Source organism: Coptis chinensis, chromosome 4, assembly GCF_015680905.1.
Source record: "Coptis chinensis isolate HL-2020 chromosome 4, ASM1568090v1, whole genome shotgun sequence".
In the NCBI taxonomy this organism is placed as follows: Eukaryota; Viridiplantae; Streptophyta; class Magnoliopsida; order Ranunculales; family Ranunculaceae; genus Coptis; species Coptis chinensis.
In genome coordinates this window covers 64,866,680-64,891,956 of record NC_141459.1, presented here as the reverse complement: position 1 = coordinate 64,891,956, position 25,277 = coordinate 64,866,680, and the positions used below count along the sequence as shown (strand labels likewise).

At 36.7% G+C, this 25,277-nt stretch overlaps 1 protein-coding gene across 1 annotated transcript; it reads left to right on the top strand.

Moving 5' to 3' along the window:
• Positions 1-23,267: 23,267 nt before the first annotated feature.
• LOC147504394 (uncharacterized) lies at positions 23,268-24,736 on the top strand. The gene is made up of 2 exons (XM_086605184.1): positions 23,268-23,730; positions 24,126-24,736. Exons 1-2 carry the CDS (start codon positions 23,268-23,270, stop codon positions 24,734-24,736), a joined length of 1,074 nt encoding a protein of 357 aa, XP_086461310.1.
• The last annotated feature ends 541 nt before the right edge of the window (positions 24,737-25,277 follow it).

The window sequence follows — 25,277 nt, the reverse complement described above, 5'->3', positions numbered from 1 at the left end:
GGACATATCGCAATTATTATTGCATTGCAGACTAACAGTGGACTTTGAAAGACTTTGATAGATCACGTTTTAGAAACTCAAGCCTGAGCTACTGGGCTTGGGAGTTCAATTTAAGTGTCTTGGACTTGTAGTAAAACACTAGGAACCACAAATTGTGAAGCTAGGCATGTTGTTGTAACACCTCTATTTTTATTAATGTCCAAAATTAATCATTTCACAAAATTTAATATATTATTGACTATGTCTTAAGTTGACTATTAAATTGAAGTGAATATGTATGTTTGATTTTTTGAAAAAAAAAATAGAGAGAAAATAGTTTGTTTAGTTTGAAACTGGTTTAATAGGAAAGTTTTTAAGTTTTAAAATAATGTGTAGAGATTTTATTAATCAGGAAACATTGAGAGAATAATTTCGTAATTTATGGGAGAAAATATGGAAAGACTTTGATTAGAAAGAAAATTTCTATAATTTGTAGAGAGAGGAAGGTTTTTATTTGAAAAGAATGTGTAGAGAACTTGTAAATATAGAAATGTCTTGAGTTTGTTTGAGATCTAAAAGAAAGAAGAAGAAAACAAAAGAAGATTAAAAAGAATAAGAGAAAAAAAGAATAAGAAAGAATGAAGAAAGGGAGTATTTCTATGCTTGGTGTTTTCTTGAAGTTTTTCGTTGATTAGTCTTTCTTGGGGTTTTCTTGGATCTACGTGGAGTACTTTTATTGCTTGAATCTTATCTGGAGTGACATTCTTTATCTTATTGTTCTTTCGTTAGAAGAAAAGGTGAGTAGACCTCACTAATTAGTTATTTTCAATTATTTGGTTGTTGATTTATATTACGTTCAATTGATTAGAAAAACAAATAAATATATATTGTGAGTATTTTATATTGGTACTTGGAACATTAAAAATTAGTGTTTGTATCATAGTCATGAAACGATTGCTTTATGTATGGGTTCACATTTATTTACATGAATCTATTCAATATTGCGTAGTAGATATTAACGTTGAATAATGTAAAAGGGATAAAATAATATGACACAAATTGTACTAGTGAGTAACCATTATTGTCTTTATGAAAATGTAATTGAATCTGTCCTATAGCTATTTTTTACTTTGCATGCACTGTAGCGCGTACTGTAGCATTAGTAAATATATTGTGTATTGTAGCGCGTACTGCAGCAATGGTAAATGTACTGTGCACTGTAGTGCATACTGTAGCAATAATAAATATATTGTGTACTGTGGCATTAAACTATCGTGCGCTGTGGCATTTTTAATGATGTGTATTGTTACTGTAGCACATACTGTAGCATTGTAATCATTAATAAGGGTATTGTAGCTCTTCTAAACCTTGATGGCATTTCTATAAATATTAAAGTTATGGTAATAAATGATATATAGTGACGTGCAACACTTTTTATAATTACTCAGTATATTTAAAAGATGATATATTAATTAATTACCAATGCCATTATGTGTAATATTGCATTATTTTTTTTATTTTTTTTCAAAAGTTGAGAGGTTATGGCAGACCTCAACCTGTATTAGAAAAAGCCCTTAAGTGCATAGTTCATTTCCTATCTTCTTCCACTTTGTTATGTAGATTAAGATCAAGGTGTGGAAGAAAGGAAATATCAAGATCATCCAGTGATCTGTACAACTTTGAAAGGTAGTCAGCTGCCTGATCACCCTCTCTGTAAATATGCTTAAAACTGCATTTAACAAAGTGTCTCCTGAGGGACGAAATTAAGGCCACATGTTAGAGTAGTACCAAGGGCTTTAGCCTAGGTCCTAGATAATGTTGATAGCTCCTGTGGAATCTGAGTTGACTTCAAGATTGATTATTCCTTTTTCTTTTGCGTGCTGAAGTCCTTTTGCTATTGCAAAGAGCTCTTGATATATAACCGAAGGTTTAGAAGAAGAGCCTGCATATGCCAGAGTAACATTTCCCAGTGCATCTCGATTCCTCCAAACCCATTGCCATTTCCTTTGACAGAGCCGTCTGTGTTGAGCATATATGAGTCCGCTGCTGCTGGTTCCCATTTGATCCGTTGTGGGACTGGTTCTTTGAAGTTTAATTCCAGTCCCAATCTAGCTGCCAAAATCATCAGAGAAGTGGATTCCTTGACATCTGCTAAATTCTTTTAGAAGTATATCTGCATATATCCCATAATCTTTGTACTCAACTGCTACGCAGAAAGTTTTAGATTCTTTTTCTTCCATCTGTTTTTCTCACACCAAATTTCATGAACAATTGCTTATATACATGCTTTATATATATCAACACTGATAGAATTAATTCTACAAAGTCTGAATATATCATACCATTCTACAGTGGATCCCTTCACAGTCCCTCCTATCCCAAGTCTATTCTTCACCTGTTCCCAGACTTGTTTAGAATATTGGCAATCAAAAAATAAATGCTTGGAATGTTCAGACGAAGCATTACATAAGTTGCATTCAGATTGTTGCAACACCTTCTTTTGTATCAGCCTATCTTGTGTGGGGAGACAATTGGAGAGTAGCTGCCACAAAGTGAATGAGTGTTTTGGTACAAAGAGTTTTCCCCACACCACTCTATACCATTTTACCTTTGTGTGTTCTTTCCTCAGCACTGCATATGCCAATTTCACTGTGAAGCCTCCAGAAGTGCTAGGAATCCATACCACTTCATCCTTCTCAAGATAGCCATTGACTTCAGTCCCCAAAATAAGACTTTTGATATGGCCCTCTGGGAGTGAAGTTATCGGAGAAGACCAAGCTCCTTGTACCATAACATCACTAACTTTTGCTACCTCATTAAGATTGAAAAGGTTTCTTGCTTTAGGTATCTCCCACAGAGGTTTGCTTGAGCACCATGGATCATGCCAGAACAATATATTAGTGCCATCTACAACAATATATTTGATATGATTTCTAGCTATATTCCTATGCTTTAGGATTCCTCGCCAAACCCAAGAGCAGGTGGATGGAGTTTTCATAGTCCAGAAATAGTGTTTTTTGATATGCTGACTCCATTTCCAGTTGGCCCACAAAGAGTCATTTTCACTACAATTATATATATGCAGCCTTGTTCCACGTTCGTGCATCTGTCATGCCCAAACCACCCTGCTCCTTTGAATATCTTAGTACCTCATGACTTGCATGATGCATTTTATTTGCCATACAAGGACCAAACCAAAGGAATCTATTGCATATCTTGGATACCTTATCAAGAATTTTCTTAGGAAGCACAAAGGTTTTTTACCAATACACCTGAAAGGAAGAAAGAACAAATTGGATGAGTTCAAGTCTACCAGCTCTTGACAAAGTTTTGTTCTTCCATTTTGAGATTCTAGATGTTAATCTTTCCACCAAAGGGAGACAATCTCTTATTCCTAGCCTTGATGATGTCAGGAAAGGCCTAGATAGGAGATAGGAGGCTATATGAGAGGGATGCCCATTGCATTAGCTAAGTCTTCTCCTGCATCTTGAGACATACAACCAGCTAGTAATGTGGATTTTGTAGAGTTAATATTCAGGCCTATGACTTGAGAGAATTTCAGCAGTATCTCCTTCACAACTAAAATAGATTCCATGTCTCCTTTGCAAAATAATAGGGCATCATCCGCAAAAAACAAATGAGAGATACTTTGCTTTTTTGCATTTTGAGTGGGGATGAATTTGCCCAAGGTTGAGAGCTTGACTAAGAAGTCCTGCCAAGATCTCCATAACAAGGACAAATAGATATGGTGATATAGGGTCACATTGTCGCAAACTTTTTCCCCCTTCAAAGAAACCTTCAGAAGTGCCATTTATGATAATGGAATATGATAGAGAGCTATAACACATTGTAAGCCATTCTATGAAGAGTAGAGGGAATCCCAATCTATGCATAATCATTTCCATAGCCTTCCGATTGACTGAATCAAATGCTTTCCTGATGTCAATCTTGATAGCACAGTTTCTAGAGCCATGTTTCTTTGAGTAACCTCTAATGAGTTCATAGGCAAGAATGAGGTTATCTTGAATGTTTCTGCCTGGTACAAAGACAAATTGAGCCCCAGAGATTAAAAAGGTGATACATTCCTTCATCCTGCTAGTAAGAATCTTAGTAACACATTTATAGATAGTATTACAACAAGCAATAGGCCTGAATTCATCAACCTTTGAGGGGGCAAGATTTTTAGGAATTAAGCATAAAAGTAGAGTTTGTACCTCTCTGAATGGATTTATGTGAGGACATATGCTTAATTGCAAGAATGAAATATTTGCCCACCATATCCCAGGACTTCTTGAAGAAAAAAGAATTGAACCCATCAAGTCCTAGGGTTTTATTGTCATCCATAGAGAAAATTGCTTCCTTGATCTCCAAGTCAGTAATTTCCTTCATCAGATTGTTAGCCATTTCTGGAGATAACACCTTCAGATTCAGTTGGTCTAAGAACTGAGGAGAGCATGTGGATGGAGAAGCTTCACCCAAGAGATCAGAGTAATATGAAATGAAAGCTTAAGCCACATTATCTTGCCGTTCTTGCATAATTCCTTGTGAATCAATAATAGACCAAATGTTATTTCTAGTCTTCTTTTCTTTTACAGAGTTGTGAAAGAAAGCATTGCCTTTGTCCCCGAAAGAGAGCCAATAAGTGAGTTCTTTGAAAAAGATCATATTCTTCCATGAGCATAAGATTGTATAACTCCGACTCTTTGTTCTTTCAAGATTACATAGATGAATGTCAAGAGGTTTCAAGTGCAGTTGCTTCTGAATATCCTCAAGGTTTGCTTTAGTTGTGTCCACCATAATCTGAATATCAGTGGTGATGAGTCTGGGCCATCCTTTGAGAGAATCCTTTAAGAGTTTAAGCTTCTTAGCGAGCATGTAGGAAGGATTGCCTTGGATAGGAATAGACCAACATTTGATAAGAGTTTCCTTGAATAAAGGATTAACAAGCCAGTAGTTGCAAAATCTAAAAGGAGATCTGCAATGAATCTTATTAGAGAGTGTTAACACTATCATGGTATGATCACATAATCCTTGTGGTAAGAACTCAACCCCAGAATAGGGGATCATATATACCCAGATAGGGTTGATCAGACACCTATCTATCTTGGACCACTTTCTAAAAATGTCATCTCCATTATTAGTCCAAGTATAAAAACAACCACTAGAACTGTGATCATAAAGACTTACAGTATTGAGGCAATGTACAAAAGGAGTAGTTTCCCTAGGATGTACCAATTCTGAGCTGGTCCTTTCATGAGAGTAGAGGACATTATTGAAATCACTCATCACACACCAGGGACCAGTGGCTGAGCCCTTTAGATTAATGAGATCTTGCCATAGAATCAGTCTTTCTGCTCTCTTATTGCTTGCGTAGATACTTGTGAGATGGAAAACTTGTGAAGTAGCAAGAACAGTGACTTGAGCATGGATAAACTAAGAACTTTCCAGAATCTTGGAGATATGCAACTTAGAAGGATCCCAAGAGAGCCAAATACGACCATAGAAGTCACTAGAGTAATTATTCTCAAAAGACCAAGAAGGACAGCACACACTGCTTATGCTATGATATTTATCTCTTTTCACTTTTGTTTCTAATAAGCAAAAACATAAGAGTTTATTTCTAATTCTGAAGACATTGAGGTCTTTTGCTTTCTTCAGATCATTGACACCTCGAACATTGTATATGCATATCTTCATAAAAACTATCTTTTTTGTTTGCTTTTGTTGCCTGAGCCCTTAGGCCTTCCTTGACCCCTTTTGCCTAATTGTTGTTGTAGCAATTGAGCTCTGGTAGTGACCTGTGAAGGCATTCGCAGAGGTGTGGCTTGAGTAGGCATCACATTCTGGTCATTAAAAGGTTCCTCATGCTGTTCAGAAATATCATCATCTACTATGCCTTCATCTTCAAGAACAAGAGCTGCATAAGTATTGTTCGCAAGATTGAAGTTATATAACTTTTCCTCTGTTAGAATGCCATCTTCAGTTGTTACTAACTCATTTTGTTCTTGGGCTGTGTCAAAGATCACAACTTCTTTCCCTCGGGTGCCAAAAATACTTTGCCTGTCTCTGTTTACAGCTGGAGAATGTGCTCTCAAGATAAAAGGAGAGTTTCCATGAAGAGAGCTGAGTAGAGAGCCTCCTGAAGGAGGTGAGTTCCTGGCAAGTAGTGTAGGCGTGGCTAACAGTGGTCCTAAGATACTAGAAGTTGACCCTACAATTCCATTCGAGCCACCTTGTCCACACTCAGAAGAAGGTGATGTTGAGATAGAAGGATTCACCAATTGTAGAGTGGACATCGATATTGCTGAGGAGCTAGGCAAAACATATAGGTTATTATCCGATTCTGAGTTTACAGCAAGAGAGGGGCTAATGACAGGGGCTGCATTTAGAACTGCTATCCTATCTTGTGCTCTTGCATTTCTAGTTCTAGGAACCCACACCTGAGGAGAGGAAGATGAGCATTTGGCAGTAGCATGCCCAAAGCGATTGCATATATTGCAAAAGGGTGGTTTCCATGGGTATTCCACATCTAAATAAACATATTTACCCCCAAGTTTAAGCTTCACTGATTTAGGAAAATCAAAAGTTAGAGGAATAATAACACAGACCTTCGCAAAGTCAAGTATTTTCTTCTGTGATGTTGCTCCATCCATACATAAAGGCTCACCAATCAAGCTAGCCAAGTAGGAGAATCCATTTTTAGTCCAAAGTTCTTTTGGGACTTTGAAAAGTTTATCCCATATAGGTACTGTGTTGACATTATTCTTTTGCCCTTCCACCTCTGGCGTCCATGTCCTCACAACAAATATCTTCCCTGCAATGAAGATAAGTCCTCCTTCTAACACCATATGTTTGTCTTCAACGATAGAGAAGCTGATAAAGAACAAATCTCTATCTGTAGTGATCTTAATAGATCCTTTAAGTTTTCACATTTTTTCTAAAGAACTCTTGACAAAAGGAAATCCCATTCTCTTATCTAGAAAGTAACCAACCAGTGTATCCTTCCATTCACTGATTCCTTTGTCGATAAGATCATGTGGGACCACAGCAGCGCCATCTTCTATGATAGGAGTACAGCTATTCAACACCATATTAGCTGAAGAAGAAGTGTTTCAGTTCTGAAAGAGGGAACTCCATAGAAAAGGTGGAGGAGGGTTTGAAGCAGGGAAAGAAGATGATGAGGTTGAGGCCATAACTAAAAGGATGTGAGAAGCACTAGGTCCTTCTACTCAGGAGGTCTGAACTGCCCAGAAAAGGAAAGAAACGAAGTATGTAGAAGATAGGATCTAGGAATCTAATCTAAAAAAAGCTATTTTAGGCAATATGGGAGCACCAGATAGCAGAGTTAGAGAAAACTTAAGTTACTCCTATTCCCCCACTTAAGATCCCTATTGAAACAAACTTAAAGTTCTCTAATATTGCATTATGATTTTAAGGTGTGTGTCCTCTATGCAACATTTTAGAGAAATGGTTACATACGTAAATAAGGTTGGCGTTATATTTATGATGGTGTTGCTATGAAATAATATGGCAATGTTTTTGGATAAATTTGAGACATGTTTAGATGTGAATACTTAGTTGGATTTTCCGTTAACCAGTTAAAGTGCGACTTAGAAATTTTAGAACGCAAAATCCTAGCTTCTAGCTACCATAACTCTTGTGATAAATATGAAAGTTGTCTTTTTAAGATAATGTGAATTTAAGGGAACTTGGAGCCCTTGTAGCCAAATGATAGCTTTGACTATCTCGTTGGCAATTCAGAACGAGACGCGCGATATTTTTTGCCTAATAAAGGCTTACTCACATAGTTTTGGCGTCCATGTGGGGATTAACTGGTATGCGATATCCCGCTTAAGGTAACTACATGCGGAGTGGTTCCATTATGTGAGATAGGCATGCGAATGTGCATGTTCGGCTCAATTGAGGGGAGCGAATGTGGTAGATAGGAAACTAGGTAAAACATATAGACGACGTGATTTTAGAGACACTTGAAATAATAATTTTGATGATATGTCAAAGTGTACATTAAATCTATAATAAATAGTTGACTATGGTTGCAAAATTTGTTATGGAGATTGTTTCTCTTTGGTTTGATGAGATGAATGAAATTATGAATATGATATATTTTGTTATATAGTATTTATTTGCACTCACAATGGTTTTGCATAAGGGTGGGTAGAATTAATTATTTATGCAGGTATAACCTACTCTGTGATCTAGTTTATACCTACACCAGTGTAGGTATAAAGTAAGTTTTACTTTTGTTATTTTGTTATTGTTAAATGCAATTGATCTAGTTTGAAGCTAAGACACCTCGATGGAGGAACTAAATGTTTTATTATTATTGAATTAGAAGCTAAGGCACCTCAATGGAGGAACTACCTACTTTAAATTATTGTACGTATGGATCTTGTAATATTAGTTGGAAGTTAAGACGCCTCAGTGAAAGAACTAACTGCTTTATTGATTGTGTACATATATGTATAAATATGATTTATATTTTAGGGCTACTCATACCAGCATTGTTTATAATGCTGCCTCGATTTGCATGTTTACTTATCGGATGTGTTCATAAAATGAACATAGTCGATAAGTCTTGACAGGATTAGTGTTGAAGAAGGTTGATTGCGGCTTGTGGTTTGCATTAGCGTCTCATTACAGAATATGTTTTGTTTTCCCTTGAGGTGCAATAGATTTTTAGTTGAAACAATATTTTGTATTTTTAGTTGTAATTATAATTAAAGCGTTGTTGAAATGAAATTTGTAACTTAATCATATTTGTAATTTTTTGTAATGAAGAGGACTTTCGTTGATTTTAAAATTTGTATTGGTTTCAAATTATTGGAATAATTAAACGAATGGTGGGTCTTTAGAAGTTGAGAGTGCATCACACCTCGAAAAGCGAAAAGTCAAGAACAAATATTGTTTTCCGATTTGTCAAAATTTGGGGTGTGACAGTTGCACCGTAATTCTTGATACTAAAACTCATCACTAATGCAGAGCTTTAAAACCCAGGGCCACGTCATCTTTTTGGAGGGGCACGTTAGTTTTTTGGAGGGCAATAAAAAGTAGCGAAAACTCCATATTGATGGTTGTTCCAACGGAGAAGATTGTTGGAATTCTCCTTCGTGTATTTCAAACTACTTGTGTATACAAAGTGGAGAAGTAGAACAATGAATGTCCCTCCTATTTTATGTTTGTGTGATAGTCCCACATTGCTAAGCTACCACTAACTTTGTCAGGTTCGGGCTTGAGCTTGGGCTTCTCATGTGTTATATGTTAGTGGGCTTAGCCAATTACCAAAACTAGTTTTGCTTCTTGAGCAAGTTTTGAATTCCTTATTACAATAGGTTTATAATATTGTATTAGAAGCAAAAACAAACCTTTGATCTCTATATAAACAAGATACATGTCCAGATCTGATGACTCAATAAAGAAACCCAAAAACCTTTTCTTTCCTCCAGCCACCAGAGAGAGTTATGTTGTTGTTCCAGAGATTAGCTTATTGAAGTGTATCTTAGTCTACTTCAGTCATTGAATCTTGTGAGTAGAGATGCCTGTGAAGTCTTTACACCATCTGAGGGGGCGAAATCTCTTCTTAAGGACAATGTATTCACACGCCTTGATAGTCCGTTCTTCCTCTATTATTCTATTCTATTCAATGATCTAACACATTTTACAATAATCTTAAGAAGAGATATTTGTAGAACAAAGAATAGTGTTTTCAGACGACAATAAAAAAATATAAGTGTTTTACATACTTTTAATTATTGTTTAGTTTAATAAGTTATGGCTTCAAAAAATTTCTAATAATTTCATTTTTTCTAGGGAAACTATTTAAAGATTGAATTTTTATCAATCTTTCATGGTTTATCAAACCCTAAATAATTGTATATATTTTTCCTACATTTGTGGGAGTCAAATATGGGTTTTTCAATCAAGAAAACGTCAAAGTTTGTCTTTTGGACTTCTCCGTCACTCATTACGGAAATGCCTATAACATTCAACTCAGACCTCGATTTTGCAATCCGCGTTTTGAGTTGGATAGCTGATTCAAAGAGCTTTACAGTGGTATATGACTTGATATCTAGTTCGTCCTGAGCTAGTTCAATTTTATAGTTCTTTGAGATTGTTTTTCTAGATGGAGGAAAACGTGGTAATCCGATTTTTTCAATCGGATAGGTATCATATTCTTTCACTCTCTTGCAATTATTTTGGGTTAATTATATGATGATATTTTTACCTAGAGTTGCATGCTAATTTTTATTCTTAGGAGGGAAATCTCTAAGCTTAAACATTTTACTTTTTAATAACCTAGTCAACAAGTTATACATGAGCTTTGTTTATCATTAATGATATTATTTGGTTTGACTGGATGTAGTGTGATATTAATTTTCTTTGTACATATGAAGATGTATGTAGATAGTCTAAGAAAGACCTTAAGATAGTTAATATAAACCACACTCAAATCTTGATTAGTAATTATAATGTATTCAATGAATAAGTGCTTACCTTGTCTATTGAGTGTACGTGTTGTTATACGATGGTTATAATTGTAATGTTGTGAGAATACATGTTAGATGAAGTAACTTGTAGCTTATATCCAATATAGCATATGTTAAGGTTGTGTAGTATGTTAACTTTGGATATTAATCATTGTGGAGTTACTTTGAACTTGATGATAGTTTATTGGTAATTTTTTTCTAGTTAAAGACATTAAGGGGTTGAGCCATTAGATGTTGTGGTTGCACTTGAGGTCTTATTGATATGATATTCTATCTTACTTGAGCTCACGTATGAAGAGGAGGTAGAGTCCTCTATTGTTTTGCATATTCAGTGGCTGGATTTGTTTAATATCGTATACCTTTTGTTGTGAATGGTATAGTTAAAGTTTATTTTTCCTGAACCAATGGTATGATATTAAGTATGTTTAACATGAATGCATTCTTTACCTTTGGCATGAAGCTTACCATGTCATATAATTTTTAAGTAATGAACATCGTTATCTACAACAGGAAACAATATATGTGAAACAATCAATATCCTCATAACCCTAATTTAGTCAAAGAGATATAAGGTTATGTATTGTCTTATTAGACAATATCCTCCTGTGATTATTTTAGACAATGAGATGTAACGCTTGTGGATTGTCTTTTTAGGCATTATCCTCATTTGACTGTGGATAAATAGTCAAGGTAATGTACAAGTGCGTGGATTGTCTCACTATAAAATATTAGAATGTTGAACGATGAAAAGAAGATTGATAATAGTATTATCTTGGAGAAATTTTTTTCATCTAATTCTTCTATTCCTTAAGATTCATTAGAATCATTTGTAGATTTCTTTTCATATAGATAACATGAACATAATATGACTATATTTAATATGATCCATAATCATAGACTTGAGTAACGTATATTCTTGTCATAAGAGTGCATATTATTGTTTTAGTTTCTTTTAGTGTTTGCTATATAATGTGTTTTGTATGTAAATTTGTGTACGCACAAAAATGTGTACCTAGGTCTGTGCAATTGATTTTAGTCGTCACTAACTTTATTAAGGAAAAGTTGAGTAAAACCTATGTGAAGTACTAGCCCTCAAAACTAGATGATTATTGGGTTTGGGAGTCAAGGTACGATGTGGGAAGGTGTTAGGCACCCACGCTCGCCTGGTAAAACCAGCCTTACTTCTATTGAGGTGTAATGTTTTGAGATAGGTAACTACAACAAAGGGGTTTTTGTAAGCGCACTCTTTTGCAACGCCAAAAAATTGTTGCTACAAGTCACCAATTGCAACGCCTGTAGGGGCTGCTAAAATTTCACCGTGTTATGAGTTTGAATTTATCAATTGCAGCCCCTCGTGCGTGGCAACTAGTGTAATTAAATTTTTAGAAAAAAAATAAATGCAATTTTTTTATTAGGACTTTATCAATTAGGACACCACTTTCGCTGCTAATGTTACAGCTTATAATTTACCGCGCCTTCTTCGTTGTTACAAGGATGTACAAATCTAAAAGGGGTATTTGGTATATCCTTTATTGTGACGAGAATGGTGTTGCTCTTGGGCATTCTTAAGAGTGGGGTATTTTCATTTTTTGGCTCTCGAACAAAAAACTAGAAATTGAAAAACCCTAAACACTTTCTTTTCTCAAAATTTTCCTCCAACCACCAAAGCAACAAAATTGACCACGCTTTATTTCTCTCTCTTTTTGCGGTGAGCAAGTTTTTTTTTCTATCTTTTTTTTTCGCTTGAGAAGCTTCAAATTGTGGGTGTATTGCAAAGCTTAATTTTGGTTTTAGGTTTCCTTCAAAGCTTCGACTTTTGGGTTGAGCTTCAAAAAATTTCAGGTTGGCTTAATTATCTTTGGCTCTTAATTGATTTATCAGGTTAGATGCTGAAATTTCTACTAAAGGAAAAAAGTTTGATGCTTTAATTTTTCAGGTTCGTATTCTTCTCATTTGTAATTGTTTGATTGTAGATGGTTTTGATTCTTTCCCAAATGGTGTTGTTTTGATGTTCCTTTGTTTTTCCCCTCTGTTACGATGTTCTTTTGTTTCCCCCCTTTAGTAAAACATAGCTTTTGTTAGTGGAAAATTTGTTGTTATGTGCCATTTTAGTGGAAAATTTTCCTTGATTAAGTGTTGTCAATTAAAGTAATTAGATCTTACTTCCAAAGTTCTATGTTCCATAGTTGCTACTAAATCTGTTCCCGACTTATACAGCTCAACCTTTTTTCTTGACCATTTTTGCACAGAAGTAGGATTTGAACTTTTTTTCTTTGCCATGTATTGTATACAAACCTTTAAGTTAATAAATACATTAATGGAATGTTTGTGCCATTTGTTTGGTGGAATTTGTTTCACCTTGTTGTAGTTGTAATCAAGTGTTCCCTCACTTCTATGAACTATGAAAAATATCACTAGACTGTGTCCAGACCTTTGAGTGTGTACTTGTTAATCTTTAGAATAGGAAAAATATTACTAGACTGTGACTAGACCTTTGAGTGTACTTTTTAATCTTTAGAATAGATAAAATTCAGTCTCGTTGTTCCTTAAATTTTTGTGTGGCTGTACTATAAGTTATGGGTTGATAGTTACATTATGAGATATTCTACTGGGTAAATGTTTGGGTTGATAGTTACATTGCCTTATCGGTAGTTCATTTTGTTACGTGGATGTAGTGGTTAGATTGGTGTTAAAGTTCTGAATTGTACGTAGGTTAGTTTATACTTGACATGGGGGTAAGTTTCTTTTATACTAAAGTTCTATGTACATACAGTAGTTGTAACCTGGAATGTTTTAAGCACACAAATGATGCTTGCTTCATTTTAAATGCTAACACATCCAAAGCCAGCACTACTCTAGATCTTCTTTTGGCTAGTCTTAGAACTTGCCTCAACATTTAATTTAGACTATTCGTGTTTTGGTGGTTCCCATGTTGTGTTGCTGTGGACTTTTGGTTTCTCGATTTCTTTCCCCATGTTTATGTCGGAAATAGTTAAGTAAAAACTAAACTTATAGGTGAGTAGTCCAATCTTCATTTTCTGGTGGTAGAAACTAGTGTTAAACTTATAACTAGGTGAGTATAATCCCTAGTCCCAAAGACTAAACTTATAGATTTTTTTTTTACTTGTCTCACTAAAGAGATTATCTTAACCTCGTGGTGATTTTCGGGACTTCGACTCGGATATATCACCTACTCAAAAGAGGAGGAAGCAGTTCCATGCATTCAAGTAGTGCATAATTATATCTTACAAGGTCAACCTTTAATGTATGCTCATGGTCATTTCTTCAATGGGTTTGCTTCAGTAAGAAATGTCTCGCTTTAAATGTTAATGGCTATTTATGGGTTCTCGTTTGCGAGCTTGCTTTGGAACCACAAAGTACTACCACACTTGGTTGAGAAACATGGTATAAATGTGCTACTTGGTGTGCTTTTTTTGGGCTGTCATGTGCAATTTTCTTGTGTTAGCTTGAACGTTTTTCGATACAATGTCTTTTTCCGATCCAAAATTTGTAGTAATCACAACTGTGTATATTTGCATGATATTGGAACCGAAGAAGATAGTTTCCTTAAAGATGAGACTATTTTTGCATATACAAGGTATAGTATTTACGGTAGAACAATGCATTTGTTTCTGCTTATTATATCTTGCGCATTGTACTTTTAAAAACATCTGAGTACATAGGTATTTACTTTGGTCATAGCAGCAAACTATGTGTTTTTTTCTTTTTTCTTTTTTTATTTTTTTATTTTTTTTAGTTCCTGTTCTTTGAGTAATTATTCTACGCTATGGTTTGATTTGTGTAACATTTTGTTGTTTTTCTCTTCATTATGTTCTCTCCTACTCTGTGCTATTATTTTCTAGCAGGCTTTCTCACTTTACAACCTTCTCTTTGAGTAAGATATAACTTTTTAATGTTTTTAAAATTTGAAATGGGTTGCGACTAGTTCTCACCGAGGAAGTGGTCCACACTAGAGACCAGCGAAAGCCGAAACGCATCGGCATCTAAAATCCATCTATTCTATTGTCTTATGCAGGACATACCGTTCAGCAAGCTCAACACACTTCGACCGAAGCCTATCCTATAGTATAGAAGTAAGAGGGTGTATATATGGGCATAAACGACCGGCGAGGTGGAGCATCCTTTTCCCGGTTCGCCTCTAGAGTTGGGTCATACTCAACTCGATCCTGGTCTGGTCGACCTAACCTTGATGAAGGAGTGGATAACACGACCCCAGAGAGTTTGAAGTGAGGAGCCAAAGGAGTGAACGTCTAATTTCTATTAGAGTTTAGATAGATAAAATAGGGGGGATGGGAGTCAAATCCATAGGTGGCAAAGAATAAGCAAACGGGAGTAGATCGATCGACTTCTAATCAAACAACTGTTGCAGTCGTTTTCTCACCGCATACCGGTTATTGTGCCAGCCGGTGATATCGTTCGGTTGCCCGGCCAAAGGGCGAAAGGTGGTTAAGTCAGCTCAATCAAGTAAAGTACATCATTTGGTGATCAATTGCCCTGGCTTAAAAGGCTCAAGGACTTGTTTTCCGAGTTTGGAACGATAACATCCTGCAAGGTCATGCTTGATTCTCAAGGGCAGAGCAGGGGGTTTGGTTTTGTTGCCTTTTCTACCCCAGAGAATGCCACTAAGGCAGTCAAAGAAATGAATGGAAAGATGATTGGAAAAAAGCCTCTTTATGTTGCTGTGGCCCAGAGTAAAGAAGAAAGGAAGGCAATTCTAGAGGCACGCCCCTGCTTTCGAGTTCAAGCATCGAGTGGCACATGTGTCCTCCGATTTGCATTTATCATCTCCTTTGGCTTCTACCCGTGGCCCTCAAAGAACCTTTACTTTTTGCCAAGGTTATGCTAGTTTAGTTTGACCACAGCCCGCAGGTTATGGATATGAGCAATTTGATTTTGGAAATCATCCAACTATGGCTCACAATATAAAGTGCATGACCACCTCCGGAGCCAAGGGCAGCCTGAACTGCCAATAGGTGTAAAACTAAGTGGAACTCCACAACAACAACTGCATCAGGCACGTCCTGCTCAAGTCCAAGCATCAGGAATGGCACATACGTCCTCCGGTTTGCATTTATCATATCCTTTGGCTCCTACACTTGGCCCTCAGACACCTTACTTTTGCCAAGGCTATTCTGATTTAGTTCCACTAGAGCCTGCGGGTTGTGGCTATGAGCAACAATTAGTGTTTGGAAATCTTCCAAATGGCGGCTTTAAAGTATATGATTCGGACCACCTCTGGAGTGAAGGGCAGCCTAGACTTCCAGTAGGTGTAAATCGCAGTGGAATTCCACAACTGCAACTGCTTCAGATGTGAGAGTCAAATATATCCTCTGCTGTAGTGACTTGAACATGATTTTGCTGGTGTAGTAACTGAGAAACTGCTGTAGATGGACCAGTCACCAGATGTACTGAAGAAGTAAGTAGGTGAAGCCATGATTGGCCAGTTGGCTTTTAAAGGGAGAATTGTTTTGCTAAGAAAGTTGATTTATATGTTTATAGCTTCTATTATAGAATAGAATACTAATGGATCGGAGAACAGTATCATTAGTTTAATCAAGGCCATGGTGTTTGGCAAGATCCGAAAATGCGTCACGGATCTCTCGGTCATATCACTATTAGTTGTATAATGAGTGTCGCGTTTTCTGAAAAAAAAATGCCCCTCGGCTTAAGCTTATGAATAGTATGATTTTGTTTACGATGTTTACGCAGCTCGTGATCGAAAAGAAGAGGAAGACTAGTGCTTCTTTTGAAGGCGAACATCGAAACAATGATTTCTTTTAATACACTTCGACATGAGATCGACCATCAAGGGCTTTTGTGCCTAGGGTGGAGTTAGGGAATAATTCAATTGAACACCACGGAGGGCACGCATGACCGTGAAGGTTTTGAAGTGAAAATATACCACACCTCCCTTTTATTTTGTGCTTGGAGTTGGAAATGAGCTGCTATGCCCACAGCTCTTATTCGAGTCCTTTTATTTTGAGTATACAGGAAGCATCCCACGCCCGATACCTTTACATCTGACTCTGCCATCTGTTGGAACTGTTTTTTGTAGTTGAGCTTGTTTGCTTGATTTACTTGATGTTTAGCCTTGCTTATTTTATTGTTTCATTGGTGATAACTTTATGACACGAGGTTTTTTAATGGTTTGGCATTTACATGTACAATTTAGTTCAAAATCTATTAGCTTTTGGCTATTTTTGTCTTCTTATTTGATCTGTACCTTCATGAATGTGATCGAGTTATAACTTTGATAAGTTCTTTCTAAGTTTTTGGCCATGGGCACCAATTTACGCATATAGGAGGTGCATAGTTTTATATGCATTGCCAACTTATGTATATTAGGTTTATTAATGTTTCTAATAAATTTACTAACGTAATTTTTTTTTTTTTTTTAATTTGTTGTGCCAGATTGGTCGATTGGTCGCCAGAAGTAGTAGAATCAAGAAGAAGCTCCGAGTGGATGCTGCTCAAATTAGCATGCTATAGACATTATTTGTGGAATTTTAGTTTTGAATAATTCGTTTAAATTTAGTTGAACGTTGTGAAGATTATGTGAGACGATGTATTTTCGTAAAAAATAGTTATGTGAATTCTTTAAGATTTTTTGTATTGAATGATTTAGTAATGAAATTCATTTTGTTATGATTTGTGGTGAATTGTTATAGGGTTACTGTGTTCTATAAAAATTGTTTTGGGCAGGATTATGTAAATGAAAATGTACAGGTATATGTATGAATTGCACCATTTGTAATGCTAAATGCGTCCCAAATAAAGCGTGTGCTTTTCTTGAATTTATATCATTCGCAACAATTTTGGTGTAGCTAAAAGCTTTGATTCTACCGTAACATAGACACCTTTTGCCATACTTGGTGTGTCGCTAAATTTATGGACGTCTTTTGCCACGCCAAATGTACAGCTAAAAATTCAAACTTTCCGCACTGTATAGCCAAATATTTAAACTTTCCGCAACAGAAATAGTGTAGCAAAAAGTTGCCTTTTGCGACGCTTAGTTGTGCAGCTAAAGGTATCACTTTTGCAACGCCATCCTAGTTGTTACAAGCTCTCTTTTGCGACGCCAAGCGTTGCAAATAGTTTGAAATAAATTTGCAATTAATTTAATTTTCATAAATGAAGTAGCAACGGAATTAGTGTATTAGCAACGCCCATAGGTGTCGCAACAAACTAGGAACATTTGCCACGCCAGTTTTGGCGTTGCATTTGAGTATTTGAGACGCACTTTTTAGCCACGCCTTTGCAACGCCATCTGGTGCGTTGCGACAGATCTTTTGCCACGCTCAAAGGCACTTTTAGCGATGGGGTATGGCGCTGCTAAAAACATGTTCTGTTGTGAATGAAGAAAGCTTGAAACTTTATTACCATGTTGGATGATCTTCGCTAAATTATTTAAAAGCTAATAACTATATGTTAGAGTAAAACTAAAAAAAATAATCCTAATATGCAATATTAATTAAAATAAAAGAGAAAAATAAAGATGACACCTTGTTTGGAATGTTGCCTCATATTTGATTGTAGATTGATTTATTGATTATTGATGAATGATGATGATGAACTTGATCTTGAATTGACAACTTTGATGATTGAAACAGGTGATTTGGGAGAAGAAACAACTTTTGATGAAATGGAGTTTCTACTCAGGATTGAACTAGGAGAAAAGATGGCTAAAAATGAAGAACTAGAAAGAAAGATGAAGAACACTAAAGAAAAAAAAAAAGACTATTAGGCTATTAGCTCTGAATAACTAGTTCCAAATTATTAGCTCCGAATAACTAGCTCCAGATCCTTAATTTTGAATAACTAGTTCCAGATTATTAGCTCCGAATAACTAGCTCCAGATGTTTTTTTATGAGTGAATGAGACCCCTATTTATAGTGTTTGGTTGTGGATTCCAATATGGTAATGAGTTTGATCTAATGGCTGAGTATTGATTAAGAAAATCCAATGGCTTGATATCTTTCTAGATGCACCTCCTAAATCTGGCCCTTGATTCAAGAGGTGGGATAAGGGGTGCGATCTTGGACCTTGATTTTAAGTTTTTGTAGATGAATTAGGTCAAAAAAACAAACCTTAGACGTCCTCAATATTCCCACAATCTTGAGTTTCCAAACATGGCTCCAAAAATGGCATATTCTCCAGAATATTCTTGATTTTAGGGATCAAATCAAATCAAACAATTAAGAAATTTTATCTAGGATTTAGGAGGCTTGAGAATAGTCTAGAAATCCTAATGAGAAGGTCCAACACAAGCTGGATTCACAGCCCACAAGCACAGGTCCAAAATCCACAAAAAAGGCTCATTTTGACCATCTTTTCAACATTGCAAATTCCCTTTGACCGGGTCAAAAATTAGGCAAACTCTTCTTCACAAAAATTGTTCACTAATCCATTAGGAAGGCCCATGAACTCTTAAAAATACCCTTGGGTCGAAATCTTACTCCAAAAATGTATTGCACTGAATAGCGCACAACGGGCTGAAATGAGATAGGGCAAGATTAAGGTTTCTGAAATCCAAAAGGAAACTAGGCAAGCTTGTACTCATTTCAAAGGATTTTTCGAGGGAAATTCAAATATGAAATAAACTCATCCAAAGAAAGAGTGGAAAATCGAAATCTGGGCTCCAAAGGGTTACAGGGGCATTTTGGTCATTTTCAGCTCGAAACTCGGAATGCAACGAAACTTCAGCCATAGCTAGAAAATAATGAGGAGAGTCTAAAGACGCTAGTAGAAGATGAAAAGAAAGAAGTTTGATATAGAAATGAAGACTCTAGAATGCAAATCACCTTATATGATCAAATTTAATTCAAGGCAAAATCATGAATGAATTATGTCTGTGGTGCAAAAATGGGGTGTCTACAGTTGTCCCTCTTTGGCAGAGGTTGCTTGCAACGGAATGGAAAAGTCATGGAGACACTATTTTTGCCACACTCCAGCTAAAATATCTCATGCAATTTTTGAAAATTCATATGAAATATATTTTTGAAAGAGAGCATTTCCCTGGATATTTGAAATCCTCAATTTTTTTCAAGTTGTTTGTGAAAGCACAGTTGAAAATGGTTGTCACTCAAGAGAGGATGGTATCGTACTTTACAAATGTATGTTTTACGTCTTACATTTTTTTCAATAGTCGACTAAAGGTATCACTCCTTCTAATGCGTGTATTTTACGTCTTACATTACATCAGTGTGTACCAGGATAATGGCGCTCAGGCCAGGTACTTAGGCCAAAAATGCTGATGGATAAAGATGAACAACTTTTTGAAATCAAGAGACAAATTTTTTGAAATCTGATATTTTCAAATTCATTTTGGAAAACTGGTGAAATCAAATGGATAGATCAATTCATTCATGATTTTGACTTAGATTAAAGATTCTCATATAATGGTGATAACCAAACACTGACAAAAGACTTACCGGGGAGAGCAAGAAGATCCAATGGGGATATGAGATTCTAAAGATGAAGAAAGAAGACACAGAAGATCAAACACTGCTGGGGAAGATAAGTGACGTGCTGGAGATGAAAGATGGATGCTGGGGGATGACGATATTCAAGTTCAATCAATCAATCAATTAATTACGTTCAAGTATACTTGGATTGGAAAAGATTTTCACTGTGAGTTCATGCTAATCCATCCATGAGGCTGTCAGTAAAACTAGCATTGTTCTCGCGAACAATTTTTATGTTGCACAATTTGGTTGCCGAAATGATATTAATGATCAAATGGTTGCCAATAGTGCGGTGAAGAAAACAAAAACTTGATGAATATTTTATCATACTGGAGGGTAAGAACCCCATGATACTAATATTCATCATTTTATCATACTGGAGGGTAAGAACCCCATGATATTGACATTTTTTTTTTTTGGTACACCACTTTTAAACTTAAATTTTGGTCATGGGGACAGTTTTAGAAGCGATCGGATGTGAGATAACATAAGATGTTGTATTGATCTGGTGCTCCTTTCTTACCTAGAATAGAGAAAAAACATAACATTCGTAGGTTTCTTATCTAGTCTTTGTTGTGTTTATTTCTACTAATAGTAAAATCCTCCATTGTAAATAGTGGGAGTTTATTAGTGAAAGATTATAGTTTCCCAGCCTCTGTAAGGTAAAATCCTCCACTACATATAGTGAGAGTTCGCAGAGGAACAAAGCTTTTTCTTTTGTTTCTTCTTTCTCCATAGATAGTATACCTCTACGCCATTTCACATGGCTTCCTCAAGCAACCCAAATGGGCCAGCTGATTCTTGTAACACACCTTGGAGGTCTCTGTTTGGTCGGTCTGGGTCGTTAGAATCCACAGTAGCCTTTAAGTCTTTCTCTCCCATCTATGTTAATGGAGTGGCTTAGTTTCCGTCAGATGTACTAGAACAAGGTATAAAGGAGTGGGATGATTATTTGGTGGGTTATTTTCTGGATAAAAGATTGTCTTTTCTGATGGTAAAGGAAATGCTGGAAAAAAAGTGGAAATTGAAAGGGTCCTTTGACATCACCACAGACAAAGAGCTTTTCTATATGAGTTTTACGAGCTCAAAAGATCAACAAATGGTTTTGGATGAAGGTCCTATCTTTATTGTGGGCAGAGTGTTTGTAGTTAAGCCATGGACAGTGGAGGTTGATAACTACAAGAATAAGGTGACCTCCATTCCTCTATGGGTAAAATTGATGGATGTTCCAAAAGAAATGTGGACTTTTGATGGAGTTTTGTATCTCGCAAGCTTAGTGGGTGGCACACCTATGTTTATGGAAGATGCTACAGCTAAAAGGAAAAGACTATCACTTGCAAGATTTTGTATTGAGTTCCCCGTAAACTAGGACTATAAAGAAGTTATAACAGTGAAAGCGGGGAACCGAGAGGTTGTCATACCTCTGGAATATCCATGGAAACCGAAGTCTTGCACAAACTGTAACAAGTTTGGGCATTCAGCAGACCAATGCTCTGGTAGAACAACTAGGGTATGGAGACAAAGGGTAGTTCAGCGAAATGGTGGTGAAACTATAACGACCATCAGAGGAGATACTCGAAGCCAAGAGGGTAATGAAACCGAAATTAATCAAGAGAACCAAAATGAAGGAATAGGGTCACTAGCAGTTGCTGTGGTGAATTCAGATATAAGTAGCATGGATGAAAATGGGCAGCACCCTGCTATGGTAGAAGTTGTAGTTGATCTTCAGGTTGTTAGACCTATGTTAGTGGAAGGAGTGGTGAACCTAAATACAAGTGTAAATGCGTATGTTGGTAGACAAAATGTTGGATTTGTCAGCCAAAGCCAAAGAGGAGCTATTCCACATGAGGAAACAAGTCATGATAAACAACTAATGTTTTCAGGAGCTACTAAATGCAATTATAGCACTGATGCTTTACAAGGGGTAGAGAATAGTTTGGAGTTGGTGGGGGTACAAAGTGTGGAGGATGAAAGGCCTATACAACACTTGCTACCAGATAACACACTTGCACAACAATTTATCAGTGAAGGTGGTATGTTTGAATGCCTTACAGCAGGAGAAGACCTTAAGGACGACATTTCTGATGTTGAACCAGAACTATTTGGTGATAGGACTCCTCCATCTATCCCAGTTATACTGATAGTACAGACTCAAAGTCAAAAGAACAATAAAAACCAGAGCCAACACCAAGAACAGGCAAATTCTGGGAATAGAGGAAAAGGAAGAAGCCGAGGGCCTGGAAAGAAAAGAGCTCATTGATTCTCATCCTCATGATAAGAGTGTGTAGTTGGAATGTGCGAGGGTTAAATGATCACACAAAAGCTAGACAGCTTAATATGTTTAGTAGAAAAAAGAATATTAGTTGTATGGGTATTTTGGAAACAAAGGTAAGAAAAGAAAAATTCCTAGCTATATCTGGAATAGTTTGTCCTTCTTGGGAAAGTATGCATAACTATGCAAGTGATGATAGTGGTAAAGTTTGGATTGTATGGAATCCGGATATTATGGAGATCACAAAAGAGGTGGAGACGGCTCAATTCATCCACTGTAAGGTGTCTATCTTACAATATGATTTTCAATTTACCATGACAGTTATATATGCAAGTAATAACAATGCAGAGAGACTGATTCTATGGGAGGAATTAAAGTTTCTCAGTAATAGCATTCAAGGACCGTGGTGTGTTATGGGCAATTTGAATAACGTACTCTTCTCTCATGAAAGAATTGGGGATGTGGCAGTCCACCCTAGGGAAACCACTCCACGAGCAAACTGCTTAAATGCTTCTGGTCTATTTGATCATACAGCAACTGGATGTTTCTACACATGGAATAATGGTGGGGAGGTTGTTAGAAAATGGTCAAATCTTCATCGGTGCCTGGTAAACTCTTCCTGGTCTTCCTTGCAGTTGGCTACGAGTGTTGAATTTCTAACTCATGAGTTTTCTGATCATTGCCCTATGGTTATGTCTTTTCTGAATAAAATAAGAAGTCGACCTTCGTTTCGGTTTTGCAATTTTTGGAGACTTCATGAGGAATTTGCACCTACCTACCCTTGCTCAATGCTGGAGTATACAGGATCATGGAAACCCACCGTATATGCTTTCAAGTAAACTTAAAGCTTTGAAGGCTATTCTAAAAGGCTGGGCTCGCTCCTTTTGTCATGATGCCTACAGGCTAGTGGAGGAAACAAGAAAATAGCTGACACAACTTCAAGAGAGACTACAGGTGAACCTTCTAGACTCTTCCTTATTATGTCAAGAGAGTGCCACAAGGCACAAGCTATGTCATTTGATCAAGATGGAGGAGGCGGATCTTTTTCATAAAACTAATATTGAGTGGCTTTGTTTCGGGGAGAAATGCAATGCATTTTTCTTCAATGCATTAAAGGAGAAGAAGACCAAGAGCGTCTTATGGTGTATAAAAGATAAGGAGGGTAATCTTAGAGAGGGTCAGATAGAGTTTGCAAATGCTTTTATTGAGTACTATAAGGACCTTCTGGGTGTTACCTCACCTGCTACATGTGACCATGTAGTCTTTAATGATCTAGTTATCTCTAAAGTGGAGAATCACACAAGTCTACAGCTGGCCTCCCCTATCACTGATGCAGAGATAAAAGAAGCTCTTTTTGATATGAATGATAATAAAGCTCCGAGCCCTGATGGGTTTAATGCTTTCTTTTTCAAAAAGTGTTGTGATATTGTTGGAAATGACTTCATAAGAGCTATCAAACACATTTTCAAACAAAAGCATATGCCAAGAGGTACAAATTCCACTATTCTTAGTCTTATTCCAAAGAATAGAATATCTACTTGTGTTGATACTTTTAGACCTATTGCATGTTGCAATATTATTTATAAATGTGTGTCTAAACTACTCACAAATAGAATGAAATCATGTATTTCTTCCTTGATTTCTTGTGCACAATCGGCATTTGTTCCTGGGAGGTCTATACAGGATAATTTGTTGCTTGCTCATGAACTCTTGCAAGGTTATGACCGAAAGAGAGGACCAAAAAGGTGTGCAATAAAGTTGGACATCAAGAAGGCCTATAATTTTATAAGCTAGCAATCTCTGTTGGTGATACTACAAAAGTTTAAATTCCCTCCATTGTTTATTGAATGGTTGAATATGTGTTACTCGTCCCCTTTTACTCAGTCCTAGTAAATGGGACAGCTGAAGGCAATTTTAAAGGAAAGCGAGGACTAAGGCAAGGCGATCCGGTCTCCCCGTATCTCTTTGTTCTTGTGATGGAGGTGTTAAGTGTTATGCTGCAACAAGGGCTAAGGTCTAAGTCTATCCATACTCACTCAAAATGTAGAAAGATTGGTATCTCCCATCTTTGTTTTGCCGATGATGTAATGCTCTTCTGTAAGGGTGATATGGAGTCTCTTCTGGCGATAAAAAATATTTTGGCCTCATTTTCTCATGCAACAGGGCTACATCTTAGTAATGCAAAAACCACTCTTCTCACTGGAAGCATGTCTGAGGAAGAAGGGCTCCAACTTGCTGATGTTCTAGAAATCTCCTTGGTTACTCCTCCAGTTTCCTATCTAGGTTTACCCCTCACGGCCACCAAATTAGGTATTAGGGAATGCCTCCCACTCATTGAGAAAATAACGGGAGAATTTCTAATTGGAAAAACACATTTCTCAGCCGAGCAGAAAGGTGCAGCTTGTACAGTCAGTCCTAGCCTCCCTCTAAACATATTGGGCAAAAACTTTTGTATTGCCCAAAACTATGCTGGACAAGGTGGCAAAGTTATGTAATAGGTTCATATGGGCTAGACCTTCTATGGTGAGAATGATGCATCATGCAAGTCATAAAACTCTGAGAGTAGCTAAAAACCAAGGTGGGCTTGGGCTTCTAGATCCTAGAACTTGGAATAAAGCGGCGTACTGTGGGCTTGTTGTCAAGATTGCTCAGAAGTATGATTGCTTGTGGGTGAAATGGACATGGGAGCATCAAATAAAGGGTGGACATTTCTGGACTATGAAGGAACCCAAGGACTGTTCTTGGGTGTTCTTGGGTGTGGAGAGGCATCCTCAAACATAGGGAGGCTACTTGGAAAAGTGTGAGATACATTATTGCAAATGGGTGGAAAACGAGCTTCTGGTATGATCCGTGGTGTTCTGGTCCTTTAATCTTCAATGCACAAGCTAGAGAACTGCTAGCGACTTCTATTCCTGATGATGCTTGTGTTGGATCGATTATTGAAAATGGGAGTTGGTCAAACATTATTTGCCAATTACCGAGCTGTGAGCTAAAAAAGTGGATCATGGAAACGGAGTTAAACAGTTACTTGATAGA

Coding starts and splice junctions, on each gene's coding strand:
- LOC147504394 (XM_086605184.1), top strand. CDS start 23,268: ATGGAGGAGGCGGATCTTTTTCATAAAACTAATATTGAGTGGCTTTGT. Junction 23,731..24,125: donor ACAAAAGCATATGCCAAGAG/GTACAAATTCCA, acceptor CCTTTTACTCAG/TCCTAGTAAATGGGACAGCT.